The sequence below is a fragment of the Archocentrus centrarchus genome, chromosome 14 (assembly GCF_007364275.1).
Source record: "Archocentrus centrarchus isolate MPI-CPG fArcCen1 chromosome 14, fArcCen1, whole genome shotgun sequence".
Lineage (NCBI taxonomy): Eukaryota > Metazoa > Chordata > Actinopteri > Cichliformes > Cichlidae > Archocentrus > Archocentrus centrarchus.
This window is the reverse complement of record NC_044359.1, coordinates 27,487,199-27,510,393: the sequence shown is the minus strand read 5'-3', so window position 1 is coordinate 27,510,393 and position 23,195 is coordinate 27,487,199. Positions and strand designations below refer to the sequence as shown.

Here is a 23,195-nt window from a genome sequence, read left to right as displayed (position 1 = left end):
GTGCAAACACTCATATTTCTACAGGCACATATATCTGTCACTGTCTAAATCCACTGTGTTATCATGTTACTTGTTATTAGCGGATCCAGAAAATACTGGAGTAAACCAAAGTGATATTAATATTATTATGGTTAAAATAAATCACTGTTAATTGAATTTGGTCCTGGATTTTGAATGTTTTCAACAACTGTTACATTTGAATGTGTTATTTTGCCTGCGTGAGCTCTGAAAGGTTAACCAGAATTATAATCTCGTATAGAGTTTTGGTTTTTGAAACGAAGGTGCTTTGAGAGCACTCAGAGACACACTGGATAAAGATGATCACAGATAAACGTTTTGACTGGTTTGGCTCCCACTCCAGTGACAGTTTTGCTTATGCCATCTTGTGCACACAATAACTGTCTCATGCAACCTTTTTAACTGTGAAAGAAGGAAGTAGTCTTATGAGAGCTCTACAGCTACTGCTGGCAGGCAGATGCTGTGCAACCACACATCAGGTCACACGACCACAGCAGCACGAAAACACAAGCACATTACACCGACAATGCAACGAGGCATGTAAGGCAGACAGGAAGCACTTCAGCAGCTTTATGGACTACTAAAAAAGGAGACTTAAGACTTAAATCTTCAGCGTTTTTAAGGGTAGGTTTCTACTTTATGATTTATTTTCATTTTCTGATCAGCATGAGTATGTTTGATGTATGTTCTTCTGCTTCATGGCTCTTTTTTCCAGGCTAAGTGCTTCAGTGGTTTGTTTGGATTCTATAAATTCAATTTTTCTTTTAAAAAAATGGTCATAAATGCTGTTAACACAGCGGTAATCTGCTGTGTTAACTCCTCTTTTCCGAATTTGTCAAAAAGCTCTGTTGTGTTTGCACCAGTATATCTATGATTTCTTGGTAGTGGGTGCATTACATGCTTCTGAATTCCTTTGGGGTACTTCGTGATGTCCTGTAGTGGTCAATACAGCATCCTTTTAAGCACTCAGGCCTGCAGTGTAGTGCTCTAATTTTCTCAAGGGCAGGTCATTTTATCTCCCTCTGTCTTGCTCCTACTATCTCATTTCCCTTAACGCTAAGCGTGCATCGTAGAACACAAAAGGATTCACACACCCATGTCTCTGAGGGGCTCCGCCCGCTGTTTTTAACATGAAGATCAGATTTTTTATAGCAAAAACAACAGTCTAGAAGAGGAAAACTTGCATCTGGTGAGTCAGTTTGTTTGTTATTGTTTTCTTTACACTATGAAGAATGTACTACTGCCATGGCATGTTTCAGTGCTCATATAGATGGCATGTTGGCTCACACAGTTAAAAAAAAAATGTCTTAGATTGTGCCTTAGAGTTTCCTTATTAGTCTGTCTGTGCAGACTAAAAACATGGCTCACGTTACTGGATGGCACGGATCAATAAGTCATAAATAACGCAGCATGACATGATGTTGGGAGGATGAAAACGTTTCTAGATGTGTGTGTTTAAATAATCAGTTTAGTTGCTTCCATTTGAGCTTTGTGAATGAAAGCAAATGTGGTATTCTCTGTTTTTCAGTCCTTTGTTTTATGCCGTGCTCCACCCGTGATTTTCATGGGGTCTAACAGTGTCCTCTGAGTCACTAATTCCCCATTTTCAGACTGGAAAGGGGAACAAGAAGCCAACAAAGATTTCTGTATGCTCCCACGAAACTTTAACATGTCTTGCTTTATCAGAATATAGACTGTTTACTATCAGCTGGACTTTGGGGGAATCCTTTCTTTTTGACTCTGGATGTGTAACCAGACTGTAAACGAACTGATTATAACACAAAGCAGCAAGTAGCTACCAGATCAAGTGCTGTGTATGTACTGTTGCCAAGGAAGTCAACTTCTAAATAAAAACTCTGTTGTTAGTCACTGAGAAGAGAAACATCACATGTCTGAAAACTATGTCTGCGCTTTTAAAGATGAGTAAGACGAACCCCTGTGGTTTCACATTGTGCTAATGCGGCTACACTACACAATTTAACTTGCATTATTTTCAGTGGCTTATATCGACCTTTGGCTTGTAACCGATGAAAAGAAAGCAGTGTGTAGTGACACAGTTTTCAACAGTTTAACCAAAACCTTGTTGACTTACTGTAGACACAGATTTGTGTTGTTTTTGGTTTGCTGGCTCAAATCTCTGAAGGCCAAATGGGCCTCACTTAGTTACTAAAGAAGTTCTTATTTTTTCCAATAAAGCTCATAAACTAATTAAAATTTAAATGAAACACCAGAAAATGGTAGTTATTGGATGTTAAACAGTAATAGTCTTAAAAAAAATCTCTACAAATCAGAACATGCTGTACTTTATGCCCATTTTGAATTGAAAGCTCCCACAGTAATCCAGCTTATATCACGCCAAGTCACAACAACAGTCACCCCAAGATGCCCCAACAATTAAATGACCCCCTTTGAGCAAGCACTTGGCGACGGGCCTGTCTCCCTCCCCTCAGCCCCAACTGGTTATGGCAGCCTGGTTCTGCTGAAGGTTTCTTCCTGTTAAAAGGGAGTTTTTCCTTCCCACTGTCATCAAAAGCTTGCTCATAGGGGGTTGTTTTGACTGTTGGGATGCCTTGAGATGACTAATTGTTGCGATTTGGCACTATATAAATAAAATTCAATTGAATCAAATTGACAGTGGAAAGGAAAACCTCCCTTTTAAGAGGAAGAAACCTCCAGAAGGAGCAGGCTCAGGGAGGGGCAGCCATCTGCTGCGACTGGTTGGGGGTGAGGGGAGAGAAAAGACATGCTGTGCAAGAGAGCCAGAGATTAATAATAACTAATGATTAAATGGGTTATAAACAGAGTAAAAAGAGGTGAATGAAAAGAAACACTCAGTGCATCATGGGAACCCCCCCAGCAGCCTAAGCCTATTGCAGTAACTAAGGGGTGGTTCAGGGTCACTTGATCCAGCCCTAACTATAAGCTTTACCAAAAAGGAAAGTTTTAAGCCTAATCTGCTGTTTTTTTGTCTGGCTGATGGACACTTGTGTTGTATTTCCACGCAGATCACAAGAGTACGAAGAGACGAAAAATGAATAAATCGGAGATGTTTGGTTTCTCTCTGGAGACGGACGACAGGACAGAGGAGGAAAGATTACGGCAAAGGGAGACTAAGAAAGATGGACTGGCTTCTGCTTTGGGTATGGGCCAGGAAGCCCCTAAGGCTCCTATGGACACTGATTACCAGGAGGAAATGGAGCGAACGAAACCTCAAATCCGATTCAATCTCAACTTTGACAAGTGAGCCTCTCCATGCAGTGATAAAATGATTTCTGCCTCAGTATAACACTCATTATAGGATGGGTGCTGCGTATTATCAAGCCCTGAAGTGCTGATTCAGTAACCTTCTGCAACCTTGCTCTCTGTTTTTTTTTCCTTTTTGGTATAGAGCGACTCAAGGTGTGAACCAGCCTGATCATAAGAGAGACAGCAAGACGTTTAACATCAACAGATTGTTTGAAGCAGTGGCCAGCAGAGATGTTAGACAGCTGGACGGCCTTTACCAGTATCTGCACCAAAACATGAAGAAACTCTCCGACACTTTGTGTGAGTGCTGGAGGACGCATCATAACGAAACAGCTGCAACCAGCTGCAAAGCTGCTGACCTGTGCGTTAACCAGGTTGATGTGTGCTTACGTCCACAGATCAGTCCTACGGTAAAACCGCCCTAATGAAAGCGCTGCTGCACCTCAAAGATGGCAAGAATGAGACTGTGGAGTTATTAATCGACATTTCAGAGAAGTTGGGTGATATGAAGGAGTTTGTGAACGCAGCCTACACCGACAGCTTCTACAAAGGTGACAGTTTTTCCTGCACCTGGGAGCCTTAATTTGTCAACATATCCATGTAACAGCAATTTTTTTCCCAGTCCTGTATGTGACTGTGAAGAAATGTGACTCATTTTCTTACAGGCCAGACAGCTCTGCATATAGCCATTGAGAGGAGAAGTATTTCTTATGTGACGCTGCTGGTCAGCAAAGGAGCCGACGTCCACGCCAAAGCCTGTGGGAAGTTCTTCCAGTCACACAACCACCACAACTTCTACTTTGGTGAGCACATCCTGCTGCAGAGGAGACCTCATACAAAGATCTCTCTCTCACACACACACACACACACACACACACGATGAGTCACCCAGTTATGTTGTCATTTTTGTTACAGTGTCGGACCGAAAGTATGAATTTTTTTGAAAGAACAATATGCCACCCCAGCTTCTTTGATCAATAATTTATTCTATTATGTATACATGACGAGTGTGCAGGCTGTTCGGAGGGAAAGGGTGCCCTGTATTTTTGGGCATGTTGCTTCCTTTTCCAAAACAGCACCTCTTCGTACCTTTGAAGTTTCTTATTCAGTCTTTTTGCAAAATGCAGAATTCTGAATTATATGTCAGCAAATTAAAAGATTAATATACCTTTAAATCTGGAGTCTGGATCAAGATTGAGCTCAAGATAACTCAATAAATCTGTGTGTTAAAAATTAATCTTTAATTGAACAAAAGGTAAAAACAGCTCGAAACACTGCTCATTGGAATCTGTCCCAACAGCACAGTGAGTGGTCAAAACCTCCTCAGGGTCCCTTTAACTGTGATGGCATCACTATCTACACACTGTTACATAACCTTTGGCGCTCATATAAGCTATATATCATGCATTTCCCTTTGGTGTGTAACACCATAGTCTTTAATAAAACATGAAACAATCAGCAGTTGTTGATTTTTAAATGTAGCGATCTGGGCCAAGACTTCCTGTTCAGTCAGTCATTATTTACAAAGGCAGTCAGTGGTTTCAAGACTGCATTTTATCATGTTTTGTTTTCCACACAGACTGTTCATATGCAGCCAGAGTTTGCTCAAACATCAGAACCATCATCAAAATCAACAGAAATGTGACTGCAAACAGATCACAAAGAAAAACAGAAAGTTTCTGGTACCAAAACTCTGCAAATGAATTTTCCAGTATTGCATTTTTTTTTTTTTCAAAGTCAGAGGGAATCTAGAAATAAAAATTAACAATATTAGTAATACAGGAATTTAACAGTAATATTTTTTTTTATAGACCTGCCACTTCTTCTTTTGTCCTCCACTTGTCATGTTTTCTCAAACCTTTTAAGGACACACTGCAGACCACGCTGATGTGCTGAGTTTTCAGCTAATAACTCTTTGGGAATCACCTTGGTGGTTAAAAAAAAAAAAAAATTACTTTTTATGTCTGTCAAACTGTGTTATCTTTAACATTTTTCAACTAAAGCAATGGGAACAAAAGACTGGTCTGAGAATGAGTGAAAAAGCAGCCAATGTCCAAAGAAAAACTTTGCACGACCTTCAGAGAGCTGAAGAACTGTCGCTCAAGACCACTTTAAAAAATTACAAGAAAGTCTGGCTCCTTGAAAGCAAAATCTAAAGAAATGAGGGGTGGCTTAAAACTTTTGCACAGTGCTGTGCATAAATTGATCAGCTTGAATTTTTGAAGGTTTGGATGTGCTAGACACAATTTACACACTCTGAATGAGATGCAGAAAAATCAGTGAGCAACTTTAAAATATTGCCCCATTTTTGTCTGCAGGTGAGCTGCCCCTGTCTCTGGCAGCCTGCACCAACCAGCCCAACGTGGTGGACTTCCTCATGGAGAACGAGTACCAGCGAGCAGATGCTACTATGGCAGATGCTCAAGGCAACACAGTCCTGCATGCCCTGGTGACGGTGGCTGACAACTCCAAGTACAACACAGAATTCATAATCCACATGTACGACCGTATCCTTAAGCTCAACGCAAAATTGCATCCCGATGTGAAGCTGGAAAACATCGAGAACAAGATGGGCCTGACACCTCTCAAGATGGCTGCCAAGAATGGCAAGACTGGGGTAAAACACTGCATGGATGACATTAGGAGTAGTACAGAGTGAGAAAAGCTACAGCCATCAGTATAATTATGAGCCTCCTTTACCACTAACAGCCTAGAAAGTATTGTCCTGGAGATTCTCTGTGGGTTTTTGGGTTCTCAGAATGAGATCAGACCTTCTCATGCTCTAAATTTCCTTTCATTTATCTACAGCTCTTTTCACACATCTTGAGACGAGAGTTCGAAGAGATCGAAACCAAACACTTGTCCCGTAAATTCACTGAGTGGGTTTATGGGCCCATCCACTGCTCCCTGTACGACTTGGCCTCTGTGGACTCATGTGAGGAGAACTCAGTGCTGAAGATCCTGATCTATGGGAGCGACATTCCTGTGAGTCCCAGCATCCTGACACCACTCAGAGCACCTGCGGCCGCTGTTTGTTGTTGTGTACTAAAGACACGCGTCTCCTCCTTTCTCCTCTCAGAACCGTCACGAGATGCTCGAGACGGAGCCTCTGTGCCAAGTGCTGGAAGAAAAGTGGGAGAGGTTTGCTCGTCACATGTTTTTCTTCAACTTCCTGATCTACCTCGTGTACCTGCTCATTTTCACTCTCATAGCCTACCATAAGGAGAATGTAACTGTGAGGTGGCTGACAGAAACGGTGAGCTGGCCGACACACACTGAGCTGTGTTAACTGTCGCAGACAGGCCTGTGCTCATGTTGATGTTGCTCCCTCTGTGCCCCACAGCAACCCGTTCCCACTGAGCTCTACCTGAACGATTACCTGTACATTCTTGGTTGGTTGGTGACGACAATCGCAAACTGCTATTTCTTTATCATAGGGGTATGTAGTCACCTTTGTGTTTGTGTATATCTGCTTTCTTATATCACCACCTAGTGGAACCTGTGCACCAGTAATATGACTGATTACCTCATTTAAATCCCCAGATCATAGATATGAAGCGGAAACAACCGAAGCTGGAGACCCTGCTGGTTGACGGTTATTATGAGATTCTTTTGTGAGTAGCGGACACACTCAAAATTAAAGGTACCCTGTGGAGTTTTCTCACCCCTTTATAATGCAGCATTATTCCTGGTACGGAGTCACCAAAAGGAGGATATGCTTGCATTCATGCAGCAATCAACTGAAGCCACTTTACTCACATTTCCTTTTAAAATGACTGCAGCAGTCGTGATTTAACGATAAATTAATTTTAAGTAACGAGCAGAAAAAGGAGTTTCTACGTGGAAGCATTCACATGAACACACAAAAGGTTCTTAGTAACGCAGTCATACACAAATATGTTAAGAGACTGTAATCACTAGATTAGTTAGAAAAGTTATTTGTTAGCAATAATATGATAAGTCAGATAAAGCAGTTGCTTACTGGAAGCAGCTATCAGCAGTTTTCAGATTAAAGACTGGCAACCTGTTCAGGGTCTAACTCACCTCTATGACAGCTGGGATAGGCTCCAGCTCCCTGAGACCCTAAATTGGATAAGCGGAGGAAGGAAGGAAGGAAGGAAGGATGAAATACACTCCTTTTTGCAAACAGTTCTTTAGGAACTACTTTCTTTTTACTAAACCACCTCTGTTACACCTTTAATGTTTATGTCCCTTCATGCTGTCACAGGTATAAGTTTCTGGTCACAGGTAGATGCACACTTCCTTCTGCAGAGTGATACAGCAGTCAAAACGCCACATTAACCCCCTGAGGTTACGGCCATGGTTGATGTTGACAAGCATGACAACTTTTAAATGGATTAAATATTTTCTGTAGGTTTCTTTTGGAAAAAATAAAAATATAAACGAGTGGTTATTCACAACACTTTGTAATTAAATCATTCCTGGATGATGTACAGTGCAGTAAAACTCCACAGTAGTCATATTAATAATTTGTGTTTACTTGCATCATTGCAACATAAAGCTGTGCAGGATGACAGTGCTGCTGTCGCTCATAGTCTTGTGCAGGGCTGCTTCTTCCTGCTCACCACTGGGCTCCTCCTGTTTGGGAAGAAGGAGTACCTCAGCTTCCTGGTGTTGTGTCTTGCTCTCAGCTGGGTGAACATACTCTACTTCGCCAGGGGCAACAAGCACATGGGCATCTACAGTGTCATGATACAGAAGGTAGTCCTCACAGGTCGCACAGCACCACATCAGTGACTGATCTCATCGCTGAAGCTCTCGCTCTCTCCTCTTGTTTGCAGATGATCCTCAGCGATATCCTGCGCTTCCTTTTTGTCTACATGGTTTTCCTCTTTGGATTTTCAGCAGGTATTAAATCCTCTCTCAAAATGAGAAAAGGTGGTCATGGAGACAAAATGATTTCTGACTTGAAAAATCTAACTCTGGGCATTTACTACCTACATTTCTAAGCCCTTTTACAAAAAGAGTGTTTAGGGATAGAAGCTGCAGTGTGTTCTGTGAATGGAGGGTTTGCTGTAGGTAATCTGCTTTCTGTCTCCTGTCACAGCGGTGGTCACCCTGCTTAAAGAGCCTCCCGCAATGAACACCACTGATTTAAAGCGTAAGCTTTATGGCCCCGTCAGTGCTGACGAGGAGTGTTACAAACCCAGCTTCTCAAACATCTCCTATACCACCCTGGAGCTCTTCAAGTTCACCATTGGCATGGGTGACATGGAGTTCATCCAGGATTACCAGTACATAGAGGTCTTCTACGTGCTCCTCATCTTCTACATCATCCTCACCTACATCCTGCTGCTCAACATGCTCATCGCCCTCATGAACCGCACCGTGGAGAAGCTCACTCTGGAGACCACCAGCATCTGGAAGCTACAAGTCAGTTAAAGTGTTCAGGGCTGATCTGAGTCCTTATTTAAGTCAAGTGTGTTTAATTTAACGGCGTGACTTTTTTCAGAGGGCTATCACCATCCTGGACATGGAGAGGAGGCTGCCCTGCTGTCTGAGGATGCATTTTCGCTGTGGGGTGGAGAAAAATCTCTGCACTGCTATTGGAAAGGACCGTCGGCGGTGTTTCAGGTTTGCTTAAGTTTAGTTCAGTGACAATACAGTTGTTAGTCCTACATTTTCAAATGGCTTATTAGAGATGTAAACAAATACCCTGCACACTGAGATTTTTATTATGTCCCTATAACCAGATAAAAACCTGTTCAGGGCAGATTAGAATAAATAAAGTTTTTAATAATGTATTCTACTAACTTTGGTAATCTTCTGATATTTACTCGAGCTCCACCGTGGGGGTGACATTTGTGGTTTTAAGAGATTTCTTTCAGCAACTTCCAAGTTTTTGATAAAATCTAGTACAGACATTGTCTTTAGTGATCCCTCTAACCTTTTATTCAGTGCCATCTCATGTTTCTGTCCATGTTTTGACAAAAACGATGCATTAGCATGCGGATATCAGTATACAGCTCGGGGATGTACAAGAAATTTCTGCCTCCGGGGCGGCTGCACCCTTATCCTAACCCCTACTGGAGAAAAGCGGAGTTAGAGGCCTCATTTCTCCAGTGATATACTGGCAAAGGGCAAGGTTGGGTGGACTCAATCTCAGCTCCCTGAAGGCTGTAGAAAGAAAAATAGAGAGAATCTGTGTTAGTGAACTCTTACAGATTAATCCAGACATGCATGAAGACTGGAGAAAACAACAGGTTTGTCTTATTTGATGATTGAATAGTCGTAAATTGGGGTATATTTTGTTATTGGTTATATTAGTCATGTTTCTGCTGGGCAGTATTGGTCCTAACACAATGTTTGCATGTGTGTCAGTCTTTGTGGGTTTGCAGCAGGTTTCCTGGTGACAGGCAGGATGATGTATGAGGTATATTATTAGAGTTATCTGACTATATTGGCCAGGTTTTCATAGTGAGATTCTTCACGTCGAGCTGGACAAACCCCGTGCATAAAACTGATCTCTGTCAGCCAGCCTGCAGTGAGCAGCAGCAAGGCAAACTTCATAAAGTCACATTCATAAAGCAGGAACAAAGGTTTAGCATTGAAGAGTTCATCTAAGATGCGGCTGTGTGAGCACGATCGATCGCCGCACAGTACACCGTGTTCTTCACTAATTTTGCTGACAGCTGATTGATGTGTCACACAGCAGACAGTAATTGGAGCATGTGTCCTCTTGTCTCCTCAGAGTGGAGGAAGTCAACTGGAACAAATGGAACAGCAACCTGGTCAAAATCGATGAGGATCCCGGATGTTGGGATCGCGTCCAGGAGCCAGGCTCAGAAACCCCGCCGAGCAGGCGACAAAGAGGTGAGGAAACATGAATGCATGGATTTCTGTGAGAGGGGAAAGTAATTCAAGTCCATTAACATTTCCTCCTCTACCCACAGGGAGGAGCTGGAGAGTCTTATTCAGGGAGGGCAGTAGGCGGTGGCAGTCCTACGAGTCCACAGAGATGACACCGGTCTAACTGAGAGCGTCCCTCTGGCTGCTCAGCCTGACTGACCTGAGCATTCAAACCTCTCTGTTCCAAGAAATCTAACCGACATGGGTGATCTGCGTTTTTTTTTTGACTGACTGATACTCCAGTGTGTCATCTCGCTTTGAAATTAAGTCTTCAAGGCACAACTTCACTGAGATGAGCAGCAATAAGCGAGAAACACCTCCAACGTCTAGATTTGACTGTCACCATAAAAAGTAGAATTCATCAGTGTTGAATGCTGTGCAACAAGTGTTGCATAAATAGCAAACCAATCACCCTTTTAAAAACAGAAAATTTTATCCAAAGGCTTCTCCACAGGCTGCTCCTGCACGTGAACTGGATGCACATCCGCTGCTCAAAGGCCACAACCTGCTGGCACCTCTGGCATCGCTCGAAAACCTTCATGGAGTAATGCAGCTCACGAAGGTGCTGATCCTGCCCTCCCGCTGCGTGCCCTTTATACCAGACCCATTTTCATCACAGCCAGACAAGCTAAATCTACTGCGGCCACGTAGTCCTGCAGATTTCACAGCTTGCTTTGTCTACCCCACTTCCTGTTCCGGCGTGGATAAATGGCACGAAGCGGCAGCAATTGGTGTAGCAATCACCACCTTTAGCTCTACCTGTCACAGTTACAAATTATATGTGGCTTAGATGGGCCTTTGGAAACACTGAGTGGCTTCTAAAGGCTGATGATGTGAGAGACGAGTGTGTGAAGCTACCCGAACTGTCAGAGAGGATGACAACAGCGAGGCCGCCTGCTGTTAATTTAGACAAATTAATGTTCAAGCAAACCGAGTTCAGACTCACTTCAAAGCATAAATTAGAACTTTATTTTATTATTACAATATTACAAAAAGAGTAGCACAACGCTCACGCTCCTGCCTCTTATCTGTCGTACAGAATGACACAAAAGAAAGGCTTATGGACCTTCTTCCATTTCACAGCAACAGTAAAAGAATCAAAGAAAGAAAATAAATTTTAAATAACAAGCAAATCAAGTATTATAAATAGTCACAACTGCAAACTGAAGCTTTGAAACTTGAGGGGGGGGGGGGGGGGGAGGGGGGAAATGTTACAGCTCAGAAACTACACATTGCTAAAAATATATAATTACAAAATATTACTCATTTTCTCACTTTACATAATAAAGAATCTCTAAGGAATTGCTCTGCCTATTCAACAAAACTTCATTAAAGTAAAAAGTCAAAAAGAAAAAAAAAAAAGAAAGAAAACAAAATTGCTGTTTCTGTGTATCCTTACCATCGTCTCCTCCTTATTTGGGGTTTTCATTAAACCATGCTCATTTTCAAAGGAAAGTCCAAGGACCAAACACTTAAGGCTTTTTAAGGGCTGTTAGGGGGTTAGGAGAACAAAACATGGGTGCCATTGGGTTATTACACACACACACACACACACACACTCTCTCTCTCTACTGCTCACACACTCACCTTTAACTGTTCCCACATCTGCAGGCGACATTCACACACAATCATTAAACTTTAAAGTTACAGTAGTCTAGTAGGTAAGCCAGTGTACAATAAAATAAACAATGCATTTGCTGTTTCACTTAAAAGTCGGGTTTGTTTACCTCCGAGTGATCTTGCAAGTGATCAATTTGGTCTTTTCACATCAGAATCAGTAGCAACAACACATCTTAGTTCACTGAAGTACCCGCTGTCGGGACCACAAATCTGGCTAGGCGTGTAGTCAGTTCCTACAGGACATTAATGCACATTTCTTCTACTTCAGAGACTTTTTGTCTGTCCCTTTCAATACCTGCAAAACAAGTCATCTCAAACATTCAAGTAAATACATTTGTCACGGATACAAACATGATCTGGAAAGGACACAAACATAACAATGGCACCGCTTCCTAATAGTGTGTCCTTGTTAACCTGACTTTGGCCACTTTAAAAAGGTAGAAGAGTAAATTTTATCACAACTTTTTTTTCATCATAAACATTTAACAATCTCGCTGCCAAACGTGGCACTGACACAGTCTGGTTTTTTTTTTTTTGTTTTGTTTTTTTAAACACCTGAATTCATTGCAGCATTTGAAGCAGGACCAAAGCGTCAACTTTTTAAACTTGTTCGCTCCCTGCGGGAACTTTAATATGTACAAACAACCTGATTACACACTTCTTTAAGTGACAGAGAGGTATCAATCTTGAAGAATCCTATTATACAAATAATTACATTTAAAAACAATAAACCCTTTGTGCACATGTGCATACTGCAAGCTCTGCCTGAGGCCTATTACAGAAAGCAGGTTCAGCCAGAACGTAAGTTTGTTAACCTTGAGGTGAGGGAAGCATCACTTAAACTCTGGGTCAGTTACTGGCATAACTGACCGTGAACCTAACTTGCAGGTTTTCTTTAGCCTAGTTAGAGTTAGAGTTAGGTTGCATTTTAGCAAAACATAGTTTGAGAAACTAGATGTTACTTTTCAAATCAAGTCTCTTACATACATTTGGGCCTAACAGTTCTTCTGGTTGAATATTAACTTTGTTACCCAAGGACTCTTATCAAGTCCACTGATCTGACAGACAGCGATCTGTGGACAGTAGATTTAATCTGAGCTCAGAATAAAATCTTTATAACTCTGCAGACAGTAAGGTAGCCGTCAGGTTCTTAGCTAAACCGCACATCACTGATATAATCCCTGTTTAAATAAAAAAACATCTGAATGATGCTTTAGACAATCATTTGTCTCCTATCATATACTTGATAAAGACTCCTACACCCCATTTAATCACAGTGGCATATGATGGTGAAGATGACTGAGTGAGGATGACTGGGGTACTGAGACAGTCTAAATGTGTTCCAACAGCATTTTAAATATCTGATGAAATAAGGTCAATAACTGCTACTGAGCAAATGTAACACAACTGCGAATGACCAAAATCATTATAACAGACTGATGTTGCAATAATTAAATGCCAAATCATATCTGGTTGATCCATATTCTGATATTCAGCTGCTATCACCTGTAATTTAGCCTTCAGGTTACAAGCGAATAAGTGTCATTATTTTTTCAGATATTTTATGCTATAAAAAGATAGGATTCCAACTGTATCATTCAACTGCATAAATTATGACAATGCTGGATAAAATGTAACTGTTAATTTTTTGTTTTAATAAAAAATGTGACAGACTGACACATTCATATTTCTAGCGCTCACTGGATTAAAAATGGAGGCTCTGCTCTTTATTTACCCGTTGCCATAGTGAATCCTGTTACCGGAGCTCCACTGATGACTGTTTTTTTTTTGTTTTTTTTTCCTCATTACCTAAACGCACACATAACTCAGGGTGAACGTACTCAGAGCTGATTGACCCGGCTGCCCTGCAAGCACAAACTGAGCTTCCCATCAACTCAAATGAACTGAACCTGCTTCCTGGAACAGACTCCAGCTGTACTTTGTAGATTTCCATAACTGATGGCTTTGCACTGAAACGTGATCATTACTCTCTGCTCTGTCCTGAAGTGACTGTGTTTAATCTTCAAAATGAAAATTTAATAAAACTAGTCAGAGCCAAAGATTTCCTGACATGGTCCTGTTAAAGAAAGAAAATAATCTATCAGTAGACTGTTTTCAGAGAGGGATCTGCTTTTCTTTCTTGCATGCATAAGGAAACTTTAGCGACAGGTCTGAAGTAGAAATGACACAGGATCACTTAAGATCCAGGCACACAGATTGACAAATATAATCAAGGAAAAAGCAGGTAATAAAAAGTATGATAAAGTTAAGTGCCAGGTAGAAGCACTCCTTGACAAACCTAAAAGTAGCAATTGATCACTTGCAAGATTAAACAAACAAAACAAAAAAAAACTACTGATCTTCATTAAATATATTACTTTACCCTCTTTAACATTAGCAGTCATTTGCTTAAGTTATGAGTTTTATTCATGTGTTTCCTTTCTTAAGACTAAACAAAGGGTGTTGATAACAGTTGTGGAGACAAGGCCATAGCTTATCTGTACCCTGGGTGCTGGATGAGAGCGGTTCTGCCATCCCCAACCTCTGGACCTACCCTGCTCAGAGGGGGCCTGTGCATCTTGCCCATCAACCCTAGATTCTGATCGCGGAAATAGGGCGTCTGGAAGTCCCCACCCAAGTAATCTGCTGTTTGCATCAGATTAGTCTGGGCTGAGGAGGAGGTGGAGGAGCTTGATCCTAGCCGGTAATGGGGAGCCCCAGGGGGCCCACAGTCTAGTGTGGTGCACCCTCCTGGGCCTGCACCGTGGAATGGCATGGCTATGTCCTGAGACCCGGAGCTGTCACTGTTGGGTGTGGGTAGGATGCTGCTGTTCCAAATATGTGACTGGAAGTAGTGACCATTAGTATAGTGGGCCATGGGGCCGGGCATACCGTTGTTGACAGGTGGGGAGGGAGTGGGCCTCTCTACAGGGGGTTTTAGTGAGTAAGGCTGACCCACACACACCTCTGCAGGGTAGCCCATACCCTTAAAATGGAAGGTGGGGTCCCTGGAAGGCTGCTTGCAGAGGTGGGTCCCACCGTTCTGAATGTGGGGCACATGAGCCAACTGATGCTGATTCCAAGAGCGCATCTTCTGCTGCTGTTGTGTGGTATGTTGTAGCTGTTGCTGCTGCTGATTCTGATGTGGATGCAGATGCTGCTGCTGCAGCTGGTGCTGCTGCTTGAGATCAGTGTGGTTGGAAGGCAAGTGGTTCATAGCAGCCACACTGGGTGGAGGGTGCGTTCCCACTGGGGCTGTGGCTTTTTCTTGAGAGCCAATGATGCAGTTGGGCGGGGGGAAGCCAGGGGTAGCAGGGTTACTGTGCATGGACACCCTGGAACAGGCGCTGATAAGCAGGTTACGACTGATGGGGCTGGGGTTGGCGATCTGGCCCTCACACATGGAGGTGGTTCCTGCACCCTGGGCCCGAGCTTGGCAGAATTGGTTGATCTGATGCACAATGGTGTTCAGGTCAGCCTGGCGGCCCTGGTGCAGACCAGCAGCCATAGAGAGTGGAATGGTTGAGGTAGAGACAGTAACATTAGGCGGTGCATCGCCGTCGGGAAGCTTTCGGCTCCCCTGCAGGCCAGGTGGTGGCTGCTGCTGAAGGTGCTGCTGCTGGAGCATGACAGTAGGTGGCCCCTGTGGGTGCCCAAGAGCTGGGTGTTGGGACTGAGTCTGGAGTCTGGGTGGGCCCTGAGGATGCTGGGCCATAGGGGGAGGTTGTCTGAGACTCTGGGTGTGAACCTGCTGCTGAGGGAGGGATATATGTACAGTCTGAGGGGGATCCTGCGGTGGAAGGGGTACACTCTGCTGGGGTCGGGGAAGGTTCTGCACCTGGTGGTTTAAAGTGCTGGTTGAAGCCACTTGATAGGGTCCCGTTGGAGGGTTCATGATGACTTCAGGGTGCAAGCGAGCCCGACTGCCGTCAAAATCTTTCAGGATGCCTTTGACAGTGGGCACCTTGACAATGGCGAGGAGGCCTGTCTTGGCACTGGCCTGAGAGGAAGGGTAGGGGCTGTAGCGCTGGCCTGATGTATCCAGCCCGTTAACGGTACGGCGCACGTGGTTCCTCTGGGGGACCTTAACGCTGTTGGGGAAGATCTTGATGGTGAGGGGATTGTTGGCAACCTTCTTAGCATATGCATCCAATTCTGCAGGAGTTGGAAACGGAGCGGATCTCATCCTTTGTGTGGTGTCCCCTAAGGTGGAGAAGAGGACAGATCAGAGGTGATAAGCAGAAAGCAGGAGGGTAGGAAAATAATGAAAGACACATTAGGCAGTGGGCCAAAATCTAGAAAAAGGAGGGGAAAAATACAACTTGAAAACAGAAAGCTTGAGAAATTCTAAATGATGACTTTTGACTTGACGCTGGATTCACACTGTGCTCTCCCATGTCAAAGCCTTCCATTTGTCTTACTTCCTATACTTTATACCACTTACCTGTGATTGGCCAAAGTCTCCCGCCATGGGCTACATTTTCTAAAGCATGAAAACAGATCTCAGAGAAGGCGCAGGAGTCTAGTTTCAACTCAGACCACTTAAATTATCATATACTGAAAGGTTATTATAGATTTTTTTTTTTTTTTAAAAACAACTGATGCCAAAAACACGTTGCCCACCCCAGCTTTAATTCAGGTAGAAATGTATATGGCCCAAAAGAGCACATCAGTTGTAATCTGAGCATCTGAGTGAACCTGATTTGGACCGCACTCTCATATTCCATACCTCCCTGTTTTTCTCCTAAACCCCCGTCTCACGAGGACAAAGAGAAAGATTTCCGATCTCAGTCTCTGCAGAATTATTGCAGCCGACACATTCCCAGTCTAAAATCTAATTTGGTGGTATCGTTGGGGACTTTGAGGTCAGGAGCTTTTAGTGGCCTTAATTGACGCATTATCCAGGCAAAGAATAAGAATGCATCTGAGGGTGGGCTGTACTGCTCGCTATTAAATCGCAAAATAAACAAAAAATGAGAGAGGCTGTGATGGTCCCCTGTGGCTGCCAAGGGGAGAAGGAAAAAAGCAAGAGAGAGACAGACGCAGAGAGCACAGTTCCATGACAGCAGACAAGTAATCAGACACAGAAGCAGCGTCTCTGATCTGTGGGAACACCTCCCAGGCCTCAGCTCGCAGACATTTGCTACACCTGCTAAGCACTGTGGCTAAATTTAACAATGCCAAATGTGTTTGTGCACGCGTGAAGCTTGTTTTAAAAATTTGTGACAGGATCGTGCAGGTGTTGGCTCAGGCAACAACGGCTTGTACGCAATGTGCCCATTTTCAGTCTCGGTGGATGTGACTGCGTGCTTCGTTTTAACACACTCTGCTCACTTCCACAAAAAAAGAGAGAAGAAAAAAAAAAACGTGTCACTGATTACTGTTTTAAAGAATGGCAGACTTCTATCCCTGCTGTCCCAATCACCTCAGCCCTGCCAGTCTGACCTACTTCCACCACAACTCTGACTGATGGGCATGAGTAGAGCTGATGTGTGGAGAGAATCGGGGCTCTGAACGGTCACTGAGCTCCATTTAATTCACTCTGTTTGAAGAGGGGAATTTTCAGCTCAGGTAAAAACAGGTCTTTACAGCATGCTGCCTACTTCTCTGTTGTTGAGTGAGCAGTAATTTTAAAAGTCTGAAATTCTGGCAGAGGACTGGTTTCATGCGGCCACGGTCTCACAGCAGGAGACTGGACATGTGGGATGAGGCAGAGAGCTGAATGGAGGGCGCTGACGAGCCGGCACCAAGAGTTGTGCCAACTGGCTAATTAATTCGAGCTTTATTTGTGAACAGGAAACAATGGGCAGCAATGTGCGGGGCCAGCATAGGGCGGCACACAGGGGGCCGCTGTAACTAAGCGTTCAGCCTGCTGATGGCAGCCTCATTAATGCAGGGGTCTGGGCCAAGGAGCTGGAGCTTGACACCCGCCATCACAGAGGCCTAATGTCTGTCACTGAATAAATGCCAGGGTAAGCAAACACAGATAAATGAACACTTACACAGGAGCACACAGACATGCTGAGGAGAGGTTTCACCTGTCAAATACAGGAAATGATTAATGAGCCTGTTGAAAATGACACTCCATTGTGCCAAAGAAACAGACTAAATAAAAACAAAGGAAGTTGGATTATAACTAGAAAACCTCACTCGGTTTTTCCAGCATTAGTAGGTTACCTTTACTACAGCGTGCACAGCATTCTATGCAAAGAGTATAGAAGAGTACACATTAATAAATGCAAGTCATTTGCTCCCAGTACTGAGAGATCAGTTTGGAAGATCTTGGCACAGCCTCTGTGGTCTGCAGCTGCTGTCAAAACCTCATGTCAGCGTAGCTGCAGAAAGGGTTGTAAGTGGGTGGGAAGAGAGTACATCATCTGTTGCCATGAATAAAACATCTTTTATCATTTTACGGGGATGAAATCTTCTAGATGATACTAAGATTGTGCATAGCGTGGCAGAATGTTAAAATGGAGCCGTGATGCTCTGCCTTATTTTCTGTCATATTTGCCGGCCAAAGTTTTAAAAACACGAAAGTCAGCACACATGAACGTAATCCCCGTGAACTGAAAGTCATGCTTTAGACCGCTCCATTCTAGTTTTTTTTTTTTCTACTCTTAGCTCTGTGTGATGTCAGAGATGACGTCTCAAATATGGTCTCAAGCACACAGAAGCCCCACCCACCTGTTGTTGGCAATTTCTGTTAATGACACACAACATTTCATAAGTAAGTTGGTTTAAAGCGAGGAGGCTCGTTTCAGACAGGATGAACGGCACCAAGGTGGAGCAAAAAAAGTCTAAGCATAAAAATATGCAGCTGGAAGTGAACATAACAGGTTCCCTTTAGATGACTACAGCAGCACCTTTAAATGTAACATCATTGTAGTTCCCATGAGAGATCCAAAGAGAAATGTGCTTTGCTCAGAAGATAAATATGAACATGTTGCATACTGATAGAGAAATTTATTTAATACAGAACTTCAAATGGATTGGGGGTGTGTGGGGGGTGTATAGTTTCATATTTTCATGTTTAGATGGAGAACTATAGCCAAACAAACCCAACAAAAAGCCAACAGCAGACATGTAACTGCATACAGGGTTATTTCTTCACCACTGGCACTCGTCTAATGAGTTTTAAACTTAAGTTGTAAGATTCAGGCAAGTAGCAAAGAAAGCACTGCCAATGGAAAGTGACCAATCCATTAAATTGGAAAAGGGATTATACATTGTTAACACAGCTTAGGCCGACATTTTAGGGGAGGGAAAAAAAAAAAAAAAAAAGGCAAATCAGGATGAAGGGTTTAACAGAACCGCTGTAAAAATGTGTAATGAAATCGGTAAATTACTGTTTAGAGCAGCTTCCCCCAAACAGTGGATAAAATCGACCTCTTGCTGTTTACATCTGCTTAAGGCTCCTGGCAGCTGTTGATTATGGGTTCTAGTAAGCAAGTGTAGCTTATTAGCATTTCAACCTTAACCTGAAACCTGGATTAGTTGAAGGGCTTAAAGCATCAAGGGAGGGTTAATGAGGAATATGAGTGAAGTTTGTAGGCGGCTGCTGGTGGCTACGAGCGCATCATCTCTCAGATCTCCAGCTAAGCACGTTTCCAGGGAGGGAGCAGGGGAAAGAGGCCAGTCTGGCCGCGCGCTAATTATCCCACTGCAAGCTAGCTAGTTGGAACACAAGTGCACAGTCAGCAGGCACTAATTAGGGTTTCTTTTATTCAAACTACTGTTTTTATTGAACAAGGTTTAAGCAGCAGGGAGCAGGAGCTCATGCTGCTGTAAATTGCATTTTTCACACAAGAGCAGGAAATTAGGTCTGAAGCTTCTGTGTCACTTTAGACATGTGAATTTGGTTTCTCACACGAAGCCACCTCCCTACATTTTTGCCAAGTTTTGAAGAGCGTTCCACACTGACAGAGTGAGAAGCAGAGCCTTCGAAAAAAAAGAAAAGAAAAAGAAATGAAAACTATTATGAGGAGGGAGGAAGAGATGGCTGCTTTTGATCTCAGTAGGGACTAAGATGTGAAAACCAGCCAAGTGGCCCAGCTGTACTCACAGTTTGTTCTGTCTGTGAGAACTCAGGACCAAGGGCCACTTCCTGGCACTTGATTCGTCCTGCCTGGCAGATGAGCCGTTTTCTTCATGAACCGCTGTCTCTTAGCATACCTGACCTGCTCCTCCGACAGCCTTTACATTTCACAGCCGTCATCTGTTAACAGACACTCCCTGATGATAAACAGAGCAGCTGCTCCGGCCTTGCCTCTGACAGCAGCCTGCAAGCTCGTAACTTTAAATGACTCTCCTGCGCACAGATTCTCCCGCAGGAGAAGAGGCAGGGCGCAGCCAGCCTGGTGTTTCGGAGCTCTTGGTGATTATCGAGTGGTGGGAAAGTGTCAAAGACGAGATTGTGTTACACAAGACTCTGCATTAGGGAGCACAGAGTAGCTGAAAGGCTTGAGCTCAAGAATACGAAAACAAATAGGAGCTAATTATGTAAACCTCCCATCTGAGCCTTTTTTTTTTTTTTTTGTAGGGACTTGTCAGTGCACTGAATAAAGATTTCAAGTGACAACTAGTCTATGAATTTCACCTAAAAGCAGTCGAGCACATCTCTCATGGAGTCAAGCTGTCAAATTATCTTCTGTGCCGGGTAAGCGATAGAGCTCTGGAGAGACAGTGAGCCCCGCGGACAGCCAGCAGGAAGACGGCACAGTGTTACTCGAGGGTTCAGGCCTGACAGCTGCACAGACTGCTAACATGCAGGAGGTGAGCTACAGGTGATTGATTATAGATAGTAAAGGAGGCGACCCGAGACAGCACATTTCTTTTTAAGTTCACTTTTTTCCCATGGCGCTTTGATAAAATGATATAGTCCGAATGAAATTCGGGTCTGTAGCTCTTGATGCAACACTGTCTGTTTGACAAACAGATGAGAAGGAAAAGCATTATGAGAAAATGATAATGAGAAAAAAAAGAAAAAAAAAAAGACTGAAATTACACTTCTAGGAATGGCCGTGCTGTGGGACGCGTGCTCCATCACCTAAATGAATTACAGTGCTGGGCAGAAAAACAAATTGAGCTCCAGTTGCGCCTTGTGCTCTGATGTGTCTTAGTGTGTCACATAAAGGAAGAGCAGGGAAACAGTCTGGCTGATGGCTGTACCATGTCACAAGTCTGCCTGAGTGAGGCAACAGACGCTGGCACTTAGCAGACTCCCTCGCGCTCGCTGATCTCCTGGGGGTTGGCTGATTACTGTGATTCTGAAATTACAGTCTTGATGAGCTGGAGCATTTTACAGGAAAAAAAAAAAAATGGCAGTAGAAATGGGTCACGCCTGGAGCTGAGCTTCCACTCAGAGGAGACAGGAGGAAAAGGAGACTTTTTTTTTCTGTGTGTTTCAATAAAGCTGACCAACAGAACTGAGCATAATGTCTCAGTGATTGATGTATCTAAAAAGCTTGCTGTAGTGGAGACAAAATGCAAGTATGACTGTGAGCTGGCATCAAATGGATCAAGCTTAATAACAAAATGTGAATGCATTTACACTCCTAAAGACAACAGAGAGACAACAACAGCGATTTATTGCTTCTTTGTGTATCAGTCTCCTCCATCCTCGCTGGTCTGAGCTCTCACTAGCATTTGCTGACTTCAACTCTCCATTTGTGCTGCTGACACCTAAAAGTGTCCAAGTTTGTCAGCAGTCGAGTTGTAAAATTCAAACACATTGAATTCAGTGGGCCAGCACTGACTAGTCTGCTGTTAAACCAGGCCAGCAGATTGCTTCTTAAATTCACCCACATTACAAGATCATCGGGGCAAAACCACTCAGCCGCAATCTGTCTGCAAGTCTGACAGTAACTGACTCTTCCTGATGGTGAAAAGTAGCTGAGACGCTCATGTTCAAACACATGAATGTGTTAGTAATGTTGCAGTAAGCACACAGGACCACACTCTTGTGGCAGACAGATCCTCAGGGTTGATGAGAGGGGGAGGGAGCCAGTTCGCCTTTCATCAGCAAATTAATGGTGCGGTTCATCTTAATTTCCCTTGAAGACAGATCTATGGTCCTGGAGCACTAAAATATTCTCTCTCACTCTCTTTCTGGTTTTAACACAGAGCTGCAGAAGAGATCCAGGCCAGGGTTGGCATGGGGATCTAATGTGGGGCGGCCAGCAGGATTGTAACAGCTTGGTTTGTTGTGTGGGATGGTGGTGGTGGTGGTAGTTAATCGTGTGTGTGTCCTGAGATCAGTACTTACATTTCTGAAGTCCAGTGTTCATCTGCGTGTGGGGGAGAAGCTGGAGGGGGAGGTCACCTGGCCCTGGCAGACAGGCCAGCATTTCACACAGACACTAATGCAACATGGGACACACACTTCTCCTCACACTGTGGAGAGAAAGAGAGGGGGAGAGGTCAGACATAACTGCAAGGCAGCACATGGTGTGCCGATACAGAGGCTGGGTCCGGACTAATAGAACTCTGTAGCAGGTCCCCTGAGGCACAGGGCTGGGGGAGACATAGTTACCTTTCAATTAGAAACTGATTCACACCTGGAGCATCGGGTAAGGTGACATTTGATGCCAATAACAACTTCAATTAAACATCAAACAGCTGAAGTAAAACGGGCAGGTTGGGCCTGAGGGACTGGCAGCTTTAAATCGACTCAGTCCCTCCTCCTCCTCCTCCTCGACCTGCATGTTAGTCACCTAGTTGGACCCTGCAACCCGCACTTCTCTGCCTCCATCAGACCATGGCAGAGGAAATTAATGACTCCTGTACACCCGAAAAGAACACACTCGAGAGGCCTGGCTCTGACAAGTTAGTGAGTCTCTGATCAATACTGCAGTCCTCCAGACCTCAAAGAGGCCCTTATTTCGGGGACATTAAACAATGGAGTCAGCTCAGGACGGGGTGGAAAGAAATGAATAAACACGGCTACGGCTCCCATAAATGTCTGCCACTTTGTGCAATAACTTGATGTAACAGAGAGCGAGAAAACGTTAGCCATGCTCCACTTGGCTTACTGCTGTATTCAAAACACCACAGATGCTTGCTTAATCAGCACTGAAGAACAGTCAGGGAGCAAATTAAGTCTACAGAGTCCGTGCCCTCCCCGTTTGCTGTGTGGCATCAGAGGAGGGCGGCAAGTGTGCGTAGACAAACAGCGTCTATGAGAGAGGCAATTACCCACATAACAACCTTGGCATGCCTGTCTGCCGCAGGGTGATGGCTTAAAAGTGTCTTCCCCCCTGCAGGGAGAAGAGACAAGTGGAGGAAAGAGTGACAAAGCGAGAGAGAAAGGTGAAAAGAAAGAAAGAAGGGTGGCAGGTTTGGGGTGGTGGGGGCTGAACTTGCTTTAAAAAGCAGCAGCTCAAAAAGGTCAGGATGACAGCTCATTTAAATCCTTCCAGTGAGAGGGGTGGGGGGGGGGAGGA

General features: G+C 43.8%; 2 protein-coding genes across 5 annotated transcripts in view; one reads left to right on the top strand and one right to left on the bottom strand.

Moving 5' to 3' along the window:
• The first annotated feature begins 422 nt into the window (after positions 1-422).
• Positions 423-11,317, top strand: trpv1 (transient receptor potential cation channel, subfamily V, member 1). Of its 2 annotated transcripts, none has more exons than XM_030745950.1 (16): positions 423-642; positions 3,024-3,258; positions 3,407-3,564; positions 3,663-3,815; positions 3,930-4,067; positions 5,583-5,881; positions 6,073-6,249; positions 6,344-6,520; positions 6,608-6,703; positions 6,808-6,878; positions 7,821-7,986; positions 8,067-8,133; positions 8,333-8,658; positions 8,738-8,859; positions 9,977-10,098; positions 10,179-11,317. In XM_030745950.1, the coding sequence occupies exons 2-16, from the start codon at positions 3,050-3,052 to the stop codon at positions 10,256-10,258; spliced, it is 2,361 nt and encodes a 786-aa protein (XP_030601810.1). In that variant the 5' UTR covers positions 423-642; positions 3,024-3,049; the 3' UTR covers positions 10,259-11,317. The 2 variants fall into 2 exon arrangements, with proteins under 2 accessions (XP_030601810.1, XP_030601811.1); XM_030745951.1 differs by lacking the exon at positions 423-642 and adding an exon at positions 1,151-1,207.
• A 974-nt stretch (positions 11,318-12,291) lies between these two features.
• The window catches only part of fam222ba (family with sequence similarity 222 member Ba), a 29,692-nt gene continuing 18,788 nt past the window's right edge, over positions 12,292-23,195 (bottom strand). For all 3 annotated transcript variants that reach the window (XM_030745952.1, XM_030745953.1, XM_030745954.1), the window contains exons 2-3: positions 22,019-22,146; positions 12,292-15,957 (exon numbers count right to left, since the gene is read on the bottom strand). In XM_030745952.1, coding sequence (XP_030601812.1) covers positions 14,249-15,957; positions 22,019-22,100 — 1,791 coding nt within the window. In that variant the 5' untranslated portion in view covers positions 22,101-22,146 and the 3' untranslated portion in view covers positions 12,292-14,248. The remainder of the gene's footprint in view (positions 15,958-22,018; positions 22,147-23,195) is intronic.